Source organism: Scyliorhinus torazame, chromosome 9 (assembly GCF_047496885.1).
Source record: "Scyliorhinus torazame isolate Kashiwa2021f chromosome 9, sScyTor2.1, whole genome shotgun sequence".
NCBI classification, from domain to species: Eukaryota; Metazoa; Chordata; class Chondrichthyes; order Carcharhiniformes; family Scyliorhinidae; genus Scyliorhinus; species Scyliorhinus torazame.
This window is the reverse complement of record NC_092715.1, coordinates 177,290,850-177,314,004: the sequence shown is the minus strand read 5'-3', so window position 1 is coordinate 177,314,004 and position 23,155 is coordinate 177,290,850. Positions and strand designations below refer to the sequence as shown.

General features: G+C 45.5%; 1 protein-coding gene across 1 annotated transcript in view; it reads left to right on the top strand.

The window, feature by feature from the left end:
* Positions 1-4,218: 4,218 nt before the first annotated feature.
* LOC140430131 (major intrinsically disordered NOTCH2-binding receptor 1-like) overlaps positions 4,219-23,155 on the top strand; it is a 45,312-nt gene continuing 26,375 nt past the window's right edge. The window contains exons 1-2 of the mRNA XM_072517642.1: positions 4,219-4,380; positions 4,824-5,072. Of these exons, the coding sequence (XP_072373743.1) occupies positions 4,219-4,380; positions 4,824-5,072 (411 nt within the window). The remainder of the gene's footprint in view (positions 4,381-4,823; positions 5,073-23,155) is intronic.

The following is a 23,155-nucleotide window of genomic DNA, read 5'->3' as shown; positions in this document are numbered from 1 at the left end:
TGATTGGATGGCGCATCGGTTCCGTTGCCGAAACCTTGGTGGGCGCTGATTTGACATCAAATCACAATTCTCTGTCACCTCAACAGCAGTGTCAATGCGTCCCAGAACGCATGTACAGCAAACACCATTTTCATATCATTAGCGGGCCCGATCCAGTATTTTCCAGGGCCTTCGCAATTCTCCTCCTCCGATGGGCTGACAAATTCCCTACGGCGAGGTTCAGTTGTGCTTTTAAACCCCACCCCTTGCCATACCACCTTGCCACACAACCAGCCAGCACCTGCCAGTGGGGCATCAGGTGGCCCACTCAGACCAACACCCACTGTAGCCCCTGGGGGGGGCACTGGGCGGGGGCCATGGAGTGTACCGCTGGCAAGGACAGTGCGAGCTGATGGTACCCTTGGCAGCAGGGACAGGTGTCAGGGTCAGAGTCCCCATGGTGCTGGGCGCCGACAGGGCAAGGGATAGAGGGATGGGAGGGGAAACATGTGGGGGCAGAGTCTGCAGTGCCAACCGGGGACACCATATAGCCCATTGGACCTGCTAACATGTTGGCCTTTCACCCCCTGCAGACAATGGATATTGGAATTCAACCAGCAACGGTGGCCTTCCTGCTAGTCGCCGCAGCCCTGGGGGATGCCCTGCGGCTATACGAGCTGGAGCTGCTCGAGGAGGAGGAAGCTGCGGCAGCGGAGCCAGCCCCAGAGTAACAGGAGGCAACTGCCCAGGATGGAGAGCCGTCCGCCCAACAGGCCGAGGATGAGGAGGTGCAAAGGAGGCGCCGCATGAGGCCTCACGGAGTTCGAGGCACTGCGGTGTTCCGACACATCCCTTGCAGGAGTCTTCGGCATGGGCCCCATCGCTTCGCCTTTCCTCGGGGTATCCGAAGGCCCCCGGGTTACTCCATGGTAAGGTGCAAGCGGAGCTATCCCCTTGACATGAGTCGCTCTACGAGGGGAGACAGTAGCATAATGGTATTGTCGCTGGGCTAATAATCCAGAGACCCAGGATAATAATCTGACGACCCAGGTTCAAATCCCACCATGGCAGGTGATGGAATTTATTTAAACTCAATAAAATATCTGGAATTAAAAAAACTTAATGATGACCATAAACCATTGTCGATCATCGAAAAAACTATTTCATTCACTAATGTCCTTTAGGGAAGGAAATCTGCCATCCTTACCTGGTCTGGCCTACATGAGACTCCAGACCCACAGAAATGTAGTTGACTCTTAACTGCCCCCTCAAGGGCAATTAGGGATGGGCAATAAATGCTGGCACAGCCTGCGACGCCTACGTTCCAGAAACAAATAATAATAAAAGAGTGCAGTCGATCAGCAGACCAGCTATGGTGACAAATCCTGCAGCCGTCTCATAATAATAATCTTTATTTGTGTCACAAGTAGGCTTACATTAATGAAGTTACTGTGAAAAGCCCCTAGTTGCCACACTACGGCGCCTGTTCGGGTACATTGAGGGAGAATTCAAAATGTCCAATTCACCTTACAAGCACATCTTTCAGGACTATGTGGGAGGAAACCCCCGCAGACGCAGGGAGAATGTGCAGACTCCGCACAGACAGTGACCCAAACCGGGAATCGAACCCAGGTCCCTGGTGCTGTGAAGCAACAGTGCTAACCACTGTGCTGCCGTGCCGATCTAAAGATCACCCTAGTATTAGTCCTGACCTTCCAATCTCCATGATGCAGACTATGGACCTCACTAACACATGTTGAGCCTTGCCATGCTTGCTAGCTGGTTAAAGCTATGCAATATAGGAAGTGTGTGTAAAGACCCCAGATGCCGAACTTTATGATGGGAGAAGGCTGCGTTTGGCTAGAAGGTCTGGCTAGGTTCTTGTGACATTTTTCAGCTGTCATTGGAAAACTGTTGGTGCTGTGGTCTTACTGCAAGACCAATTTCAAGCTGTCCTTCCTGTTCCCATGACCATCAAAATCCCTCCCATCGTATGAGAGGTGCATCATGTTCAGGTCTTCTTCTTTCCAATCACTTTTCTTCCTCCCCCTTTAATCCTTGATCACATTATTATAATGGTTTATAATGGTGTATATTCCTGTCCTCCTCCCAGAACCATTTGATGTCCCAATACCTCATGTGTCTGCATGGGTTTCGTCCCGTTTCCTCCCACAAGTCCCGAAAGATGTGTTTGTTAGGTGAATTGGATATTCTGAATTCTCCGTCTGAGTACCCGAACAGGTGCCGGAGTGTGGCGACTAAGGCATTTTCACAGCAACTTCATTGCAGTGTTAATGTAAGCTTTTTTTGTGACAATAAGAATAAAGGTCATTATCTTGAGGTCTATTGTACTGTGACTTACTGAGACTATCCCCCCATGCCACCATCAGGTTCTTCTCTGCCACCCCTATATTACCAGCTCCCCATTTACAGGCTGTTGATGCCTCCTTGACTGTGGCTGTGTCATAGATACATAGGTACATAGAAGGTAGGAGCAGGAGGAGCCTTTTGGTCCTTCGAGCCTGCTCCGCCATTCATTACGATCATGGCTGATCATCCAACTCAATAGCCTAATCCTGCTTTCTCCCTGCCTTTGATCCCATTCTCCCCAAGTGCTATATCTAGCCGCCTCTTGAATATATTCAATGATTTAACATCAACTACTTCCTGTGGCAATGAATTCCACAGGCTCACCACTCTTTGGGTGAAGAAATGTCTCTTCATCTCTGTCCGAATTGGTTTGCCCTGAATCCTCAGACTGTGACCCCTGGTTCTGGACACACTCATCATTGGTAACATCTTCCCTGCATCTACCCTGTCTCGTCCTGTTAGAATTTTATAAGTCTCTATGAGATCCCTCCTCATGCTTATGAACAATCCCAACCTAGTCAGTCTCTCCTCATATGACAGTCCCGCCATTCCTGGAATCAGTCTGGTAAACCTTCGCTGCACTCCCTCAAGAGCAAGAACATCCTTCCTCAGAGAAGGAGACCAAAACTGCACACAATACTCCAGGTGTGGCCTCACCAAGGCCCTGTACAACTGCAGCAACACATCCCTGCTTCTATATTGGAAACCTCTCACAATGAAGGCCAACATACCATGTGCCTTCTTTACCGCCTGCTGCACATAGTATCAAGTTAACAACCTCCAGGAGTGATGTGTGAGGGAATGACAATGCACAGAATGCTGTGTACAATGGATACACTTGACGAATGTGATATAAAATAGTTACTTTCGAGATATTAGTTAATGTAATGTAGAAGATAGGCCACTTTAATTCTGGTTAGTTCACAGACAAAGGATTTCAGACCGCATGGAAAAGCAGGAAGAGGTGTGTCTACGAGAGTGATGCTGAGTAATAGGGGACAGAGGAAGGGATTGGAAGTGAGCCAATCAGAATAGATCAAACAGGTCAGGAGGGACATAGGATGACCTATGGGCGTCGAGTATGTGAAACTTGATGCCATTTGAATGTATCAGTACAGAGCTCTTTGTTTGATAGCCTCACTCGATTCCGGAGGTACAGAGAACGAGAGGCATTCTGTACTGCTGTGAACTGAGAAAGCTTGCAAGCTGAATAAACTAACTAATGCCGTACCTGCAAATCCATCTCGACTTTTATTGAGGCCAGACTGACGGGTAAAGAAACTGAGGATTTAACACACTGAGGAGAGTCCCTCCCTCTCCCTGGATCAAGACCAGGACAGGTGTGCTAAGCACAGTCCTCCAAATTATAGCACACTTATCCAAGAACGTCCCTGCTTTTTGGCACTGATGACTTGTGCAATGTCCCAGGATTGTCTCTGCTTTATGACCCCGATTATTTCCTCCCCCATTGTTGTGAGTCTCTGCTCTCTTCCTTAGCCACTCCATCCAAGTCAAGCCTATGCCTTCCAGGACATTCCCTTGCCTATTGTGGCTACCCCGCTTCTCATTCTAGATCCCTCAACAACCAGGAACAGTTTGATTTATTTAACCTGTCCCATTTTTATAATTTTAAGCATCTCTTCCACATAATGTGCAATGTGCTGATAAAAAAAAAACAATGACAAAAGGTGTGTATTATTCATAAGTGAATGCAGTCCAAGATTAGTTCATTTACTATCGAAGGAGCTCTGCAGAGAGGTAATGTTTCAGCTATCTACCTAAGTATTCAACAATTTATTAATAATTGAGAAGGGAGTGCATTTCTCCTCAGTTCCAGTGTGAGGCTGGAGTACGACACAACAGTGAAACATGGACCTATCTGTCCTACCAAATAACAACCACCCTGACAAATTTCTGCAATTAGATGTAAAAGCATTGGCCACAAGTCCTGGTTTGAACCAAATTGGGTTTCCAGGTCTCTCAGGAGCAGCTCTGAGTGGTCGGCAGTGGCACAATAAGGTCTATTCACAGGTAAGTGGGTCAAAACAACTTCACAGGTGTGCTTTCGATTTGAGAATTGAAAGTACATCCTTGTAGAAAAATGGTCTTGTATTTTTTAAAGAAATATCTTAAAGTCACTGACCTAAATTAAAAGATATGAAACATTCATATAAATGACTGTGTAAATATAATCATATTAAGTCTGGATTTTAATTAGTTGAGTGCACTTTTGTAATTGTTCCTTGCATCTATTCAGAAGTAATTTGTGCTAAATCGCTATTTTTGTGAAGTCAAATGCGTGTTGGTAACTAACTGCGTGTTGGTAACTACTACTAATTTTTTTTTAAATCAATTGAATCAGACTGGCAGTAGAGTCAACATGTGCAATATGATCACAAATGAATTCCAATGATAGTACTGTGAATTACATCATTGCATTGTTACTGCACTGTTGTGTATTCAATGTCTTCTAGACTAAAGACCAAGAAGCATCAAAGATGTTCGGCTTACGATTGCATGGTGATAGCCCTGTTCTCATTGATAAAGTCCTTAGCAAACATATCACTCCTCTAACCTTGAAGTCCACCATCAAGCGGAATCCCTTGTATGCAGATATAAGGACAGACAACAGCTGGCAACAGAACAAGGCTCACCCCTCCTGGACAATTCAGGATTATGACAGACAGTCAGTACAAACAAATCTAGCTGACCATTTAAGCAAGGTGAGCAAAATATATTGTGAATAGATACCCATATTTTAACTTCAGTTTATATACCGTATCTTGCACTGAACAGCTTATCAAATGTTACAGTGCTGTTCATGGACATAGGCCATTAGGGCAACATTGGGCAACAGTACAGTGTTGGAGATATTTATTAAAGGAACAATCAAAGATAAAGGGGGTGATTTTAAGTCCGGTCTAGCCGTGCGCAGGATCGTTGGCGCGGGTGGAAAATCCCCCGAGAATCAGGAAACGCGGTTCTCGCCAGAGTGATCACGTTTGCCGATTTTCTCCACCCCTCGCCAGTGACATCACAAGGTTCACGCCCTTTGTGGATGTGATCCTCATTTCAATAGATTTGCATTAGTTTCAATATTATTTGCAGGGCCGTGCCACATGGTCCCCCCTCACTAAATATTCATGCCTCACCATCATGACATCATGTTGCTGAGGTTTACAACAAGCTTGGCCAGAAAAAAAGCAGTCATGGGGATCCCTCGAAGGATAGCCCCCGGGGTGAAGATGAACATGCACATGCAGTGCCGGGACATCGCTACTGGGTGACCCATGAGGGGTGCATTTATGTGTGGTGGGGGGTGGGGGGGGGAGGAGAGTGGACACTTCTGGGGGGGAGTGCCCGTGAGAATTGTCAGGGGTTAGGTGGGGGGGATTGGAATGCTGGCATGTGTTATCAGGCATAGGGAGAGGGTAGGGGATGCCCACAATACCTCTGTGATGGGTGCTGGAGGCTGTTAGTTAGATTGCCGCACCAATCTGTGGAGCCAGTTGCCGGATCCATGATGTCCTGCCCCATCAGAGTGACGGCGTAAACCATGCCCACTCTTTATTTTCTCTAAGAACATAAGCTCAAGTTCGGAGAGAAACCTGGTCTGTGCAACTGGAGAGTTACATGACAAGTTTTCAGTCTGAGCCTAATACTTTCCCAATTTCTGCAAGATCCCATCCAAAGCTTCTGAACAAAAGAAGAAGAATAGCAGAGAGTTTTAAGGAAGAGTAATTCAGAGTGTAGAACCAAACAGATGAGTGCAGTATACGTGGAGAAACACTGCACTGAACAAATGATGAGATCAAGAGAGAAAGGGTCATGGATGGACTTGATGCGCAATCAATTACACTCAAGACGAAGTGATATCATAACTGAAGGCTTTAATCTGCTAGAACCTTTTCCCCAGCAGCTTCGATACAGAAAGTGAAGGCTGCTGGGACAGCACCATCTCTTATACCCCACCTTCAGGGCGGAGCTACGTAATACAGCCAATGGTAGACTCCTGGGTCTAACCAATGGGCATCAGCCTCTCAGGTACCGCAATACCTGGTACTACCACAGGACTTATCCATGAGGACGTGGGCTTTGAAATTAAACTACCGGTGTATAAGAAGCCTCTGAATGGTCTAATGGCCTCCTGTGCTAAAACGACTCCATGAGATAATTTATCAAACTGTTGAGCAGGTGGACAGGCTCATAGCCTTCCACCTCAATCTGGCATGCTGATCTCCTGCCATGGTCCCACTCCTCGGTTATTTTTGAACCGGGGTATCGTTGAGGGGAAGGGGGCAGTGAGAGTTACCACTCGCAAACTGTATTGTTCCCATCAGCATGCAAACAAGGTGCAAAAGGTGATAAGTAGAAATGTGACTTATCTCTAACCATATATGACAAGAGGAAGCCAAGTTCTTTCTATAAAATATTGTTGCCAAATATTTTATTACGTTCACATGAATATCCTCGATATGCTAATTTATCACGTGCTTCTCAGTTAAAATAAATATGTCTGTTAATAATATTGCATGCCTCATTTAAAAAAAAAAAATTTAGCGTCCCCAATTCATTTCTTCCAATTAAGGGGCAGTTTAGCGTGGCCAATTCACCTACCCTACACATCTTTGGGTTGTGGGGGCGAGACCCACGCAAACACAGGGAGAAACTCCACACGGACAGTGACCCAGAACCAGGATCGAACCTCGGACCTCGGTGCCGTGAGGCAGCAATGCTAACCACTGCACCACCGTGCTGCCCACAGGCCTGATTTTAACAACACAATTTAACTTCTTTGCATGTGAACTCAGAATCCTACACATATTTTTTCATTTTAAAAAATATGTTCCATGCATTGAACATTACAATTTCTGCCATAGCTTCCTGCTTCATTTCCCTCTTCCTTGCGTGATGAACCATTTGCAAACTTTGATTAATAGTCAAGATCCGGAGTGCTAAATATGCTTCCTGTCACAATCGCGCCAGGCCAGTCTATCAACACGATGCCCTTTTATTTACATAATGGAAAAAGGCCACAGCTGCGGCTGACAGCACAAGTCCAAGCCCAGGGGACCTACAGAGTACCTTCCAGGGTTGAAGAAGCGGGTTTTAAACTTCCACGGCTCATTTCCCATTTGGGAGCTCCCACCAGTTCAATAGGGAAGTTCTTAATCCACAAAGCCCACGGTGTGATCTATTATTGATCTCCATGTTCTTCATGGCCACCATAACCCTGCTTAAATCCGTTTATCCCCCAGTGTCCCCGCTGCGAGAAAGTCCCTTCCTCCTCGTGGCGATCGGTCTGAGGTCAGCCGAAGTTGTGACCAGATCTGGTGTTTAAACTGAATTTGGGATCTTTGTTTCTGGAGAGAGCACCAAAGTGTTACTGATATTGGTTCCTCTTCAGGGTCATCTTCAGTCAGGGCACCAGCTTCACAGTCCATGTCCCTGTTATCCGGAGGAAGGGCACTGGCGTGGCTTTGAGCTGTTGCCTGGTGCTGGGGGCAGCCAGCTCCATGGCTGGTAATGAGACTTATTCAGGGGCGGACCCTCTGCTCCTGAGGTGGTCCAAGTGTTTCTTTACAACTTTTCCCTGGACCTTCACTTTGTACAACACTGTACTGTGTTCTCCATTATTATTCCAGTCGTGACCATCTCCGAAATTCCTCACATGAACCTGATCTTCTGTTTTGAATGTTCTTTCTATTCTTGCAGAGTCACAACTTCTTTTCTGGTTCTCTTGTTAGGACTCCACCCTCCCCACTAGGTTTGGGAATAGTAGGCTTCGTCTCGTTCAAAACCGTCGTCAAAACCCCATAAGCAGGTCCGAGAATCGAATAAAAATCCTGCCAATTTGGTCTCTATGAATGCCGTAGGTTATTTCTTCATGCCAGTTTTAAAAGTGATAAGGTGCTGCTCTGATGCCATTGGATAGCATGAAGCGTTGGAACTAACGACTGGTGAAGGAAGTGCCGTTATCAGAAGTCAGGGGCAAAATTCTTCCTCTGTGAGACTATGTCCTCTGGCACAGCTGAATTGCCCCTGATTTGCGCTCACGCAGGGAGCAGAAATCAGGAAGCGATTCCCAAGATTAAGACATTAAAAAAATGTTTATAAACATCAAGCTTTGATTGATAGCTCCTGGACCACATCAAAGCGAGTTAAATGTTAGTTTCACAACTGACTACTTCAAAGTCATTCAAGCGTGAAGGGAGATGAATGGAACAATGCAGACAGCTGGGTGTGTGGGTAAGCTGTCAATCTCAGCCTAGTAAAATCAATATGGAAGCGAAATAAATGAAAGGCTTGCAGATCAAAAATCTGAGGGGGGTTTAAACACAGCTTACTGGTTTTCTCTTTCCAGAACTGACAAGTGCTGTTTCCTCTGTCTGAGCCAGCAAGTACATTGCCCAGGTGAGTATTAAAGCAGTGATTTTTTTCACTGCCTGTCTGGCCTGCTCTCTAGCTTCCAGACAGGGCTCTTGCTTATGGGAGGCTTCCAGACAGGAGATTTTCTTCTGGGTGGTCTCCAGGAGAGTCTCTTTAATTAGGGGGTCTCTGGGGAGTGGTGGGGGGGCTTGGTGGGGGTGGGCAGGTCTTGCTTTGTGGCATGGGAGGGGGGAGGTGACACACCAACGGACTTTGGGGGCAACTCCCTTAAAGAGTTACCCTCTTGGCCCACCGCGAGGTCCACCATGTCAGGTACACACTTGTCAAGACCTGACCAATTCTCACCCACGTGATCCCCGGCCCAGAGGACCCTAGAATTCCGCGGGCCTGGAGAATGTGGTGCCCGGCCTGTTGATAGGGTGCAAATGGATCTTAGCACATGCAGAAACTGTTGTAATTTCTCGAATGTAGCGTGGGGGGCAGTGGAGCTCATGCTCTTGCTGCCCCCTAGGGGTGGGGATGTGTTTGGCGTCAGCCGTGTGTGCTTCGGGATTTCTGCTATGGCACCTCCATGTGTGCCTTCACACATTGTCCCTTCTGGCTTCCCTATACTACTTATCCTGTGTTCGCCTTGGTGTATTTCGCCCCGCCGTCCCATCTCTCTCTACATTGTCCGATTTGATCCTCCTGTCCTTGCCCCTCCCTCTATGCTTATCGGTTGCTAGCCAGGGACAGGTCTTCGAACAGGCTGGTGAATAGCCTCAAGGTGCTGTGGAAGCCTCCCTCCGATCCCCAAATGCCGTATTTTATTTTTTCTAATTTGAGAAACTCTGCCAGGTCAGACAGCCAATCTGTGCCCTTGGATGGCACTGCTGATCGCCAGCCGAGCAGGAGTCTTCAGCGGGCTATAAGGGAGACAAAGGCTAGAGCGCCTGCCCCTCTCCCCATATAGAATGCTGGTTGCTGCAAAACCCCGAAGACTGCCACTAGCGGGCATCGCTCTACCCTCACCCCCACAACCTTGGACATCGCCATGAAAAAAGCTGTCCAATACCGATGAGTCTGGGGCAAGCCCAGAACATATGGGCATGGTTAGCTGGGCCTCCTTGGCAGTGTTTAGATTTGTCTGCCACCTCTGGGAAGAACCCGCTCATTCATGCGCCCTGTGCACTACCTTTAGCTGAGTTAAGCTCAGTCCTGCGCAAGGGGAGGTGGGGTTTGCCTTGTGCAATGCTTAGATTCAGAGTCCTCCCCTATCTCTCTGCCTAACTCTTCCTTCCACTTCTCCCGCATCTCGTCCAGTGGTGACTTTACCTCCTCTCGTATCTGTTCGTATATGTCCGCTCAGTTCCCATCCCCTCGTTCACCCACGCCAAAGAGGTGGACTGATTGTTCGGCTTAAGGACATGGGCGACAGGCACAGCCCACTCTGTGAACTGTACGTGCATTACGATGCCTAGAGTTTCCAGGTGCTCAAGTTTGGTCTCCACCTTTTCCAATAGGAAGTATTGAACCGGTCTCGCTCTAAAATATCTAGGCATAATATTGGGGTTGACATAAATCTTGGCTTTGGCTCCTCTTATCTTCCCAAGTCCTTCCTGGAAAACCTCAGGGTATTTGCTGATGACTTCATACACTTCTCTCATGCCCAGCCTGAAGATTTCCAACCAGTTCAGCCTTACCCACTGGAGACAATTTCTTCCCATTAGGCTTGGCCTAATGATGTTTGGGAGTCGGGCCGATTGCTACCTGTAAATCACTGGGGTGATTGTGATGTCCTACATTCAGAAAGGTTCCCCTGTGTAGGTGGCTAATCTGGCCTTCATGTCTTCCAAGCTCAAGAGTTGAATACCAGTTTGGAGGTGATCCTATGTCTGCTTGCTTATAACAGAGACTGCAGTTCCACCATTATTGGGTGACCTTGGTTGTAATAAGAACATAAGAACTAGGAGCAGGAGTAGGCCACCTGGCCCCTCGAGCCTGCTCCACCATTCAATGAGATCATGGCTGATCTTTTGTGGACTGAACACCATAACCCTTAATCCCTTTATCCTTCAAAAACTATCTATCTTTATCTTTAAAACATTTAATGAAGGAGCCTCTACTGCTTCACTGGGCAAGGAATTCCATAGATTCACAACCCTTTGGGTGAAGAAGTTCCTCCTAAACTCAGTCCTAAATCTACTTCCCCTTATTTTGAGGCTATGCCCCCTATTTCTGCTTTCACCCGCCAGTGGAAACAACCTGCCCGCATCTATCCTATCTATTGCCTTCATAATCTTATATGTTTCTATAAGCTCCCCCCTCACCCTTCTAAATTCCAACGAGTACAGTCCCAGTCTACTCAACCTCTCCTCGTAATCCAATCCCTTCAGCTCTGGGATTAACCTAGTGAATCTCCTCTGCACACCCTCCAGTGCCAATACGTCCTTTCTCAAGTAAGGAGACCATAACTGAACACTGAACACTGAACACAAAACTGTAATGATGCGATTTAGTTACATTGATGCTGTTTCTGGTAATGGGTATACCTGCATGGTGCAGGCCCATTCTGGACTTGGCTTCTACTCTGAACAGCACGCGTTTTATCGATTTCTGTAACTTTGTCTTGTCTGTGCCCTTTGGCAGTGCTTGTAATAATCCATCATCTGGCAATCTGCAATGTTCTGAAACATGTTCCCTAGCATTCTTAGGGCTGTCATTGCATTTTCCTGACTGCCGGGTGATGAAAATTGAGCTCCGATATTTAATGAACATTCTGGGGCGAAATTCTCCCCCAACGGCGCGATGTCCGCCGACTGGCGCCAAAAACGGCGCCAATCAGACGGGCATCGCGCCGGCCCAAAGGTGCGGAATGCTCCACATCTTTGGGGGCCGAGCCCCAACATTGAGGGGCTAGGCCGGCGCCGGAGGGATTTCCGCCCCGCCAGCTGGCGGAAATGGCATTTGTTGCCCCGCCAGCTGGCGCGGAAATGCGGCGCATGCGCGGGAGCGTCAGCGGCCGCTGACAGTTTCCCGGCACATGCGCGGGAGCGTCAGCGGCCGCTGAAAGTTTCCCGCGCACGCGCAGTGGGGAGAGTCTCTTCCGCCTCCGCCATGGTGGAGACCGTGGCGGAGGCGGAAGGGAAAGAGTGCCCCCATGGCACAGGCCCACCCGCGGATCGGTGGGCCCCGATCGCGGGCCAGGCCACCGTGGGGGCACCCCCCGGTGTCAGATCGCCCCCCCCAGGACCCCGGAGCCCGCCCACGCCACCTGGTCCCGCCAGTAAATACCAGGTTTAATTTACGCCGGCGGGACAGGCAATTTCTGGGCGGGTATTCGGCCCATCCGGGCCGGAGAATTGAGCGGGGGGTCCCGCCAACCGGTGCGGCCCGATTCCCGCCCCCGCCTAATCTCCGGTACCAGAGACTTCGGCGGGGGCGGGATTCACGGCGGCCAACGGCCATTCTCCGACCCGGCGGGGGTTGGAGAATGACGCCCCAGGTTAGGGTTCCCCGAATAATTATTTTTGGGTTATCAAGTTGTTTATTCCACATACCAATCTGTTGCCCAACATTTGTTCAAGGATGGTTCGAAATCACAATGTTCTGCCAGTTTTAAAAATCTGGCCAAACATTTGGTCATAATTCCCCAGGGTTCTCCCTGCTGTGTTAAAGTGATATATCTGGAGTATAACAGAGCGCTTTGGATCATAGTAGTTTTTTACCAAGTTTACTTACTCATTAAAACTCTTTGAGTCAGGGGCATTTGGATAGGTCAGACCTTCTTTCACGCTGAATATCGGGACCCCCAGCAGCACTGTAGCGCAGTGGGTTAGCCCTGTTGCCTCACGCGCCGAGGTCCAAGGTTCGATCCCGACTCTGGTTCACTGTCCGTGTGGGGTTTGCACATTCTTCCCGTGTTTGCGAAGGTTTCGCCCCCACAACCCAAAGATGTGCAGGTTAGGTGGATTGGCCACGCAAAATTGTCCCTTAATTGGAAAAAATTAATGGGGCACTCTAAATTTTTTTTAAAAGAATATCGGGGCCTCGCAACATGTCAGTAAGGTCATTTTATGGTTTTCATCTCACTCAATATTATTATCCCAGAAGAAGTAACACATGCGCTCTGCATATTGGGCTCAATCTTCTCCGCTGTCATCATGGGGTGCAAGTTTACCAAAGAAAAGCTTTTTTTTTCTTACTGGAGAAGGTGCTTGTTCTCGACAATGAAGGTTGCTCAGAGAAGAAAACTTGTTTACTCCTTATCGCCGATGTAATATTCTCACCAATGTCATGTTAGAGCACCTTTAGAAATAGGTGTTTATCAGTGATGTCAGAGTGTGGGTGGAGCTGGGCTGTCTGTCAGCTTTTTACTTTCGTTTTAGGCTGTTTGCTGCAGGGTGTGTTTCAGTTTAGTTTTCAGTGTTGGAGCTGAAGCCAGACAGAGCAGGTTTACTGTTGATCTCTCTGCCATGAAAAGACTATCTCTTGACCATTTGGTGAATTCGGAATTATAAATGTTTTCAATAGTGAATGTAAACCCGATGTGCTTCTGTTAAAAGGTGTTTCTTTTGTCCTCTGGATTTTGTTTGGGAAGTTATTAAGGATTACTTTAGTGTTGTATTCTTTGGGGGTTGTATTTGAATTGATGGTTGGTAAGAAGTTCACTGTATGTTTTAAAAAGGATAACTTGAGTTCATAGAATAAACAGTGTTTTGCTTTTAAAAATACTTTTCCATTTCTGCTGCAACACTTTGTAGAATGGGCCGTGTACTCCCCATACCACAGTCTATTACAAGTTGTGGGTCAAGTAAACTCCATGATGCACTTTGGGGTTCTCTTAAACCCTGGCCCATAACAAATTGGGGGCTCAAAGGGATAAAAGTCTATCTATTGGATTGGCTCAGTGAACCTAATGACAGTGAGGGGTGAGCATATTGTGGTTGCTTTTCAGGTGTCGTATTCCAGTTTAAGTAGGGAGTGTGTTGTGGACAATGGCTCTTTCAGAGGCTCTGAAGTTTTTGGGGGTGGAGACGGTCACACGCAGTACCTTACGAACAGAGACTAAAAGCATACTGTTAGAGTTGGCAAAAACATTGCAATTAACATTACCTGACAAAATGCGAAAAGATGAAATAAATGAAAATGAAATGAAATGAAAATCGCTTATTGTCACGAGTAGGCTTCAATGAAGTTACTGTGAAAAGCCCCTAGTCGCCACATTCCGGCACCTGTTCAGGGAGGCTGGTACGGGCTCTTATCCTATTCTACGTTTGGAAGATTGCATTGAGAAAGTGGGCAATCAGCTTTTATTTCCAAACTGGATTTACTTAAAGGTTACTGGCAGGTACCTTTATCCGCAAGGGCAAAGGAGATTTCAGCTTTTGTGACTCCAGATGGGATATACCAATTCAACGTTTGCCATTTGGCATGAAAAACGCTCCAGCCACATTTCAACGGTTAACTAACAAAGTCGTTTCAGGATTACCCAATTGTGCAGTATACATCGATGATCTGGTAATTTTCAGCCAGACATGGAAAGAACATTTAAAACATCTGATGGAGTTATTCAATCGACTTCAGGAGGCGGGTTTGGTGGTAAACCTAGCCAAAAGTGAATTTCGAAAGGCCCAAGTCACTTTCCTTGGCCATACAAACGGACAGGATCGAATGGTCACACGGGATGTGAAACCAACAGTTATTGAGGAGTTTTCAAGACGACGGGAAATAATGTGATTTCTTGGCATGAGTTGGTTTGGTCGAACATTTGTGCAAACGTTTTGTAGCGTGATTGCTCCACTGATGGACTAGCTGAAGAAATGTCGAAAATTTCAGTGGACAGGGGAGTTTCAACAGGCATTTGACTGCCTGAAAGCTGTGATAACCAATGCTCATGTGTTGAAGAATTGCAAGGGACTCTGTGATCAGATTGAACTAAATTATCTGACTTTAAAGAGACATGCCGAGGCGTAGAGAAATAGATGGATCATGCAGAGACCTTCTTGTTCAAAGAGACTGTCAATCGAGATGGATTTCAGTTGGAGGAAGACGAATGAAAAAAAAATGGACTATATTATTATACCTGTTTGCGTGTGTTGTTTTTTGAAACGAAAAAGTTTATTTACTGTGTGCATTTCTTAAAGGATAGTGAAAAGGTGAAAAATGAAATCATCTTGAAGTTGATGGGTTTTGTTTTCTTGGGGGAGGTGTCATGTGAGAGTACCTTTAAGAAATGGGTGTTTAAGAAATGTACCTTTAAGAAATTGGTGTTTATCAGTGATGTCAGAGTGTGGGTGGAGCTGGGCTGTCTGTCAGCTTTTTACTTTCATTTTAGGCTGTTTGGTGCAGGGTGTGTTTTAGTTTCGTTTTCAGTGTTGGAGCTGAAGCCAGACAAAGCAGATGTACTGTTGATCTCGCTGCCGTGAAAAGACTATCTCTTGATCATTTGGTGAATTCGGAATTATAAATGTTTTCAGAAGTGAATGTAAACCTAATGTGCTTCTGTTAAAAGGTGTTTCTTTTGTCCTCTGGATGTTGTTTGGGAAGTTATTAAGGATTATTTAGTGTTGTATTCTTTGGAGATTGTATTTGAATTGATGGTTGGTAAGAAATTCACTGTATGTTTTAAAAAGGTTAACTTGAGTTCATAGAATTAACATTGTTTTGCTTTAAAAAATACTTTTCCATTTCTGCTGTACCACTTTGTAGAGTGGGTCGTGTGCTCCCCATACCACAATCTATTACAAGTTGTGGGTCTGTTGAACTCCATGATGCAATTTGGGGTTCTCTAAACCCTGGCCCCTAACACCAAGGCCAGCCTTCCAAAACAATTCCTTTTTATTTACAAAATGGAAAAGGCCGCTGCCTCAGCATACATGGCAAGTCCAAACCCGGGGACGTACAGAATATCGGCTCAGGTTGAAGCAATGGGATTTGAACTCCCGCTGCTGCTTTTGTAATGGGCGAGCTCCCGCCAGTTCAATAGGGAAGTTCATACGCCATAAAGATCAATTGATGAACCCCATGTCCTTCATTTTTTTATTTTTTATAAAAACATTTTATTAGGATATTTGTAGTTTTTAATAATAGTAACAATAACAGTGACATAAACATGGTACATAAAACATTTCCATCCCTATCACGTTCTTCGCACCCCCAGCAATGAAACAATAGTCTAACCCCCCCCTTAGATTTCTGCCTCTGCTGACATTTTAATTTTCTCTGAAAAAATCGATGAACGGCTGCCACCTCCGGACGAACCCAAACATTGACCCTCTTAGGGTGAACTTTATTTTCTCGAGACTGAGAAACCCGGCCATGTCACCAACCCAGGTCTCTAATTTTGGGGGCTGCGAGTCCCTCCACATTAACAGTAGCCGTCTCCGGGCTACCAGGGGAGGCAAAGGCCAAACGGCAGCCTCTTTCGCCCCTGGACTCCCGGCTCTTCCAACACTCCAAAGGTCGCCACCTCTGTCTCGGCACCACCCGTGTTTTAAGTACCGTAGAGATAGCCTTAGCAAAACCCTGCCAAAACCCTCTAAGCATATGGCATGCTGAAAACATGTGGACATTATTTGCTGGACCTCCCGCACACCTCGCACACCTGTCCTCTACCCCAAAAAAGTTGCTCATCTGAGCCACCATCATGTGTGCCCGGTGGACTACCTTAAATTGTATCAGGCTAAGCCTGGTACATGATGAGGATGTGCTAACCCTGCTTGAGGCATCCGCCCACAGACCCGCGTCGATCTCTCCCCTTTAGCTCATCTTCGCACTTGCCCTTTAGTTCCCCTATCTGAGTTTCCTCCTACTCCATAAGCTGTATGTAGATATCTGATACCTTCCCCTCTCCCACCCATGTTCTGAAAACTACTCTGTCCTGTATCCCCCATGGTGGCAGGAGCGGGAATGTCGGAACCTGCCTTCTCAGAAAATCCCGTACCTGCAGATATCTAAACCCATTCCCTGCTGGCAGTTCAAATTCCTCCTACAAATCCTTCAAGCTAGGGAAGCTTCTGTCTATAAATAGATCTCCCATCCTCTCAATTCCTCAATTCTGCCATCTCCGAAACCCTCCATCCAGTCTTCCTGGCAGAAACCGATGGTTGTTGTAAATCGGGGCCCAGACCGATGCTCCCTCCGCTCTCCTCTCTTTCCTCCACTGCCGCCAGACTCTCAGAGCCGCCTCTACCACCGAGCTTGTGGAGTACCGGGCCGGCGAGAACGGCAGAGGTGCCATTATCAGTGCCCCCAAACTTGTGTTCTTACACAATGCCGCCTCTACTCGCTCCCACACCAATTCCCCCCCCCCGCCACGACCCACTTCCTTATCATGGCTATATTAGCCACCCAGTAGTAGTTACATAAGTTCGGCAGCGCCAACCCCCCTCCTCCCGAGTACGCTCCAACAACACTTTCTTCACTCGCGGGGTTTTACCCGACCACACAAAGCCCAAAATCACTTTATTCAGCCGTTTAAACCCATGACCTTCATGGCCACCAGAATACTTCCATACCAAGGAATAAAAGCTTACTTTCGAGCTGAAGAAAATGTATCACCTTCTTGTAAGAGATGCACACAAGAGACCTGTAAACCCACCACTCTTGGCACTACCGTCAAACCTCAGCACTAAGCAAATTGTCAAAGATGCGATGAATAAAAGAAACTGCCATATTTTATATATATTTTTTGCAGTAATGTTATTAAAACCTGGGATAAGATGCATGCAGACACTTTATCAGTGAAAACTGTAAGTGGCCATAAAAGTGAAGTAATCATTGACATATCAGCTGAAGTGCTAATAGTATATTGTTTATGTTGAAAGGACAACTGAAAGGTTCTCTCTCCAAAGATTTTGCAAAGAGAAAAGCAAGTAGAAACCTGGTTGTTAACTTTGGACTATATTGATGTGCTCAATTGGAATACAGAGGCAGATTTAGGGAGTAAGTTAAAGTTTCTTTTTTACTTAACTGTTGTAACTGTTAACTGTAAAGCTGTTTCTCTGTTGTTAATGTGGTTAATTCTGAGCTAAAATTCAAGTTTGTTTTCACATTAAAATATCTATGAGTCAGTATTATCACTCCTATGATCCAGTAATATTTCCTCACAATTTTACAAACTGCAAATAGATGGGTTCTCATCCGGGGTCCTGATGAAAGTTAAAGGCTCTTTGTTGGGATTTTAAAAGCGTGATTCCTCGTTTGGCTTGGGATTATTCAATTGAAAGATAGTGAGGGAGCGGAGCTGCTGCTTTCAGCTGTTTATACTCTGTCATTTTAATAGGGAGTGACTTTTTAATTGGCTCTTCCAGTGACTAAGAGTTTCTTGGATGTTGAAGAGATAATCCTGGGTGGTTTTCAAAAGCTGGTCAAACAAACTTTTTGGAATTGATAGACAATTTGCAATTGAAGTTATCTGCAGGGGTGAGGAAGGTAGAGTTAATTAATGCAATAACTCAGCATTTAAATTTGCAGCATACACAGCCTATGTTGTGGCAGGAATAATTGGAATTAGCTAAGATCCAGTTGCAAATTAAACAATTATAAATACTAAAGACATGAGACAGCTTGAATTAGAAGCAAAAGACATGGAGAGAGATGCAATGGCAGAAGCAAAAGAAAGAAGAGGGCAGAGGTGGAAAAAGAGGGGGAAGCAATGGCAAGAGAAAAGAGTAGAGAGAAAATTTGAACTTCAGAATATAGACCTGAAGAAGAAGGAGTTGGAAAGGCAAAGAGTATATCACTTAAAATATTGGAGTTAAAGACAGAAGATAAGGAAATTCTATAGGGAGGAGTGACCCCTCCTAGTTCAAATCCTAGTGGGGGCATGTTTTAGTATGTTCATGCTATGCCAAGGTTTGATGAGAATCATTTTTATCTATTTTGATAAAGTAGCTAAATAACTGAATTGGCCAACAACCATGTAGGTATTGTTGGTTCAATCAAAATTAGTAGGCAGAGCTAGTGAAGTGAGAGGAGGCATCTAATCATTATGATGTGGTGAGAAAAACCATTTGAAGTGCTTATGAACTAGTGCCAATAGCTTATAGATAGAAGTTTAGAAATTTAAGGAAAGAACCAGGTCAGATGTATATAGAATTTGAAAGGATCAAACAAAATAATTTTGCTAGGTGGATAAGAGCATTAAAAATAGACCAAATATATGAAGTTCTTACAGGAGTATCCAGGAGGAATTAGAAGATTCACTTCCTGCTGTAGTGAGAATTCATGTGGAAAAGCATTGGGCTAAAACTGCTAGATAGCCAGCAGTAGAAATGGCAAATGATTTTGAATTAATTCATAAATCAAGATTTGGGTTTCAATGTAATTTTCAGTCTGTGAAGGATAGGAACTGTGGAAATGAAAAATCCACATGTTGTCAAAGCTAAAAGGGTAATTTAATATTGGAGGTATTAAAGAGATTTCTCCTCAGGTTATAAAGGAAATATAGGAGAGTGGAAGAGAGATAAAGGGCTGGATTCTCCATCCACTCATGGCAATGGGAGTCTCCTGTCCCGCTGCAGTGAATGGGAGATTTGGCAGAGCGCAAAATTCACCATCCTCGTTAGCAGCGGCAGGGGGACTGACTCACAATGGAAAATCGCGGCCATGAAAACATAAATATTTTCATTGTAATAAAGTTGGACACACAAAGTTGCAGTGTTGGTACTGAAGAAAAGTATTGGGAAGACACACTTGTTAAAACAGGATAGGCCAGTATGGGTTATTAAAATGGCTAAATAAACCGTGGTTGCAGCTAAAGAGGTGCAAAGGGGTGGACAGCCTATTTATATGTTGGTTTTTAAGCAGGTCCCAGAACTTTTTAAAGACGTGAGGGTAAGACTTACTCATGTGTGCAATATAGAGTAGGTAAGGAGGTGAAAATCTTAATGGATACAGGGGCAAGTCAATGTTTAATGGTGAGAGATAAGGAGATATGCAGATCTGAAGTATTGCCAGAAGAGGTGAATAAGGGTGCGGTTCACCCGAAGAATTTCCAAGTCGGGTTTTAGATATGTTTAGCGGGGTGTTTCTCGGCGCCGCACTAAGAAACATATCACCATTCAAAAATACTTTGCTCTTTACTTTGGCCTCGGGGAGAAAGGGCTGAAGCTACACTTAGAGTGATCTTCTGCTGGAGAGCTGAAGCTCTTCTCCACCCCCCTCCCACTTTCAGGACACCCCTTGTTTTCAAGCCCAATATCACTCCCCAACCTTGGGAGCCCCCGGGAACCCCCCTTCCCCCCCCCCCCCCCCCCTCCCACCTCCCCCCCTCTTCCTGGTAAGGCCGCCCGGGCCTGATCCCTGGCACTGCCAACCAGCACTTGAGCACACTGGCACTGCCAGCCTGTCACCCTGAACTGTCCCTGCCAACCTGTCAATGCCAAGGTGACAGCCTAGCAGTGCCAAGGTTTTTGAGTGCCAGGGGCAGTGCCAGTGTACTATCCTGCCCTGTCCCTGACAACCCATGGGTCTCCAATGGGCTGGGATACTCCCTGAGGTGCCATTAAGGCTGGTCCACATTTGTGGTGAGGTCTAGCAGGACCAGCTGTTGAGCCAAGTGGCGGGAGAATCTCGCAAGCATAAATTTAAATGAGCCATATTCCATTGGATCTCCCAAGACGTTTCAAGCATTGCAAATCTCACGACATCCAACAGCCTCGTCCTAACACCATTCAGGCATGACGAGGTCATTTAACCGCGCCCAATATGTAGAATTAGTGGTGATAGGAGTAGTGTGCCACTATGTAAGATGAATTTAGAGAGTCCTGCAAGAAGTGGTGAAGTGGTGGTAGGAGACATAGAGAAATTACCTTTTTCAGGGGTACTGTTTATCCTGTTTAATGATTATAGCTGGATCACAGGAGGCCATTCGGCCCATTGAGTCTACACCAGCCCTTGGAAAGAGCACCCCCCCCCCCTCAAGCCCACACCTCTACCCTATCCCGGTAACCCAGTAACCCCACCTAACCTTTTGGACAGTGATGCCTTCTATGGTTGAAAAGCCAGTGGAAAGTCAAACAACTGAGGTGTTGCAATAAGCATATCTTGGGGTGTTTCCAGATTGTGTGGTAACAAGATCACAAAGCCACAGGTTGATACAGGAGAAGGAGAAATCATGGAGTAAAGATAGGGAGGCTGGCGATCAGTTATCAGAAACAATCTTTGACCAGATTGTTGACAAAGAGCAACAGCAGGTGGAGGATAAAGGGGATACCTTTAGTTCAGGAAAGTTGATAGAATTACAACAGAAGGATTCACGGATAAACCAGTTGTATCAGAAACTATACACAGAAGAATCAGAGTGTAAACCAGAGTGTTATTACATTAGAAATAATGTATTAATGAGAAAGTGTTATCACTCCTGTGGTGCAGTAACATTTCATCATAACTTTACAAATTACAAATAGTTGGGTTCTCATCTGGGATCCTAAAAAGAAGTTGATCAACTTTATAATAACATTTCTGGAGTCACAGAAAATTGTCTATTGGTTCTCCTGTCTGTGTGGGTCTCACCCCCACAATCCCAAAGATGTGCATGGTAGGTAGATTGTCCATGCTAATTGCTCCTTAAATGGAAACAAAATTGGATTGGGTACTCTAAATTTATGTTAAAAAAAGAAAATTGTCTATTGGTGGGACAAATTATTCTTTTTTGTGATCCAAACTTTCTTATGTTCTTAAAGCTTTTTGATTGCTGCTATGATTGATTCTCTCGCATGTAGCCTACTGTTTCCCCCATTCCTCACTCTTTCTCAAGCTCTCAACTTGTCTGTCACCACTTTTTAAAATGAAATTATGGTGAAAATCATATCCACATTTGCATCATTATCTCTAATTACAAATCATTTTTTGATTGCAATTCATTTATTCGGAAGAAATGGTTCTTATTTTCTACTTCTACCATTGGTACAAGATTTCATAGTTTGGACTTTAGCATTTCCTCATGTTTCTGGTGTAGGCCATTTCATTTCATTGCGATTTGCAGCTTTTCATCACTCTCCAGGATATCATGCAATTTTATTAATTTGTTATACTCCAGTTTTTATGGGTTTCCAGTCAATACATCAAAAGTTTTCAGACTATTAAATGGCTGCTGTAAATCATTTGTCCTTTTGAAATTTTGAGCTGCAGACAGTCCTGAGTTTCAAGCAAATCCCTAATTATATATGGGCATTCACAGCCCACCTGGAGAATTTACACATCCCTTTGTTTAAGAATAGGCCAGCAACGAAAGAACAAAAGTATTCCAGCAAGCCTGTCTTTCTGCTTCACCATGGATAAGAGAAACATCAAAACCATGTGTGTGAGACAAATGTGAACAGATCCCATCAAACGTCCATTATGATGGTCCCTCATCCAAACTAGGCCGGGAGAATTTCAAGATGTCAAACAACACATGATGTGTAAAAGTAAAGTTGCCATAGTCCCAGATAATCATAGGCTGGTAGTGATTTAAACTGAGGATCACCACACCTCAGGCTAAATTGAGAAGGCAGGGCCTTCACGGATAACCTCAGCCAATATGGAAATTGAAACCATGCTGTTGGGCTTGCTCTGCATCACGAACCAGCTGCCCAGCTAAACTGAGCTAAACCGGCTCAACACAGCACCTCTTCTTGGAAAGAGGACTTTGAACTTGTACAAGTCACGTGGAGAGGAACCTATTTTGATGTCTGTTTTTAAAATAACAGCAAGAAGTGGTTCAGCAGCCAGAGTTCAATTTGTCATCCAAGCAGCCAAGGTAATTAACAGCAACACGTTGAAAGTGGGAGAAGGACTCCCCATAACCTGTTCCAACTTTGAGTTTTCCTGAGCACCAGTGTGTGAATTGGGATGTTTGCACTGGACCTGTTCCTGTATTTACAGGGCTGCTCTGAGTGGGCTCAGTGGAGTGCTGCCATTGAAATTAGCAGGATTGTCAAAATACACCCAGTGCAGTACCAACCAACTCAGATGTCCTGGTATTGTTCAAGGAATAGCAAGGAGCCAATTTTGCCAACATTATTCCATTAATTAACATCACCAGAATCCCCCTCCTCCTGGCTTCCCCCCACTGTTGATATTGAGTTCTTTCTGCCCTCAGTCTGGTCTCAGTCAAATGCTGAGTCGGATTCGTAGGTATTAATTTATTTTATTTCAACCAGCTTGCAAGCTACACTCACTCTGATAACAGCAGGACCAACACAGTTCCTGAGATCCCCAGAGCAAGTGAGTGAAAACAAAGCACATAGCATCTTATACACATGAACATAGAATCAAGTTTCACACACGACCAAATAAGGCAAGATGGCAAATGCAAAGCTCCCATAGGCTTTCCCACACATTCCTTGACCTTGCCATATAAGCTGATCTTCACATTACTGATCCTAATAGGCCCATTCCACATTCCTCAGCCCTGGGGCCCCTTTCACCCAGCATCCTCTGCGGCATC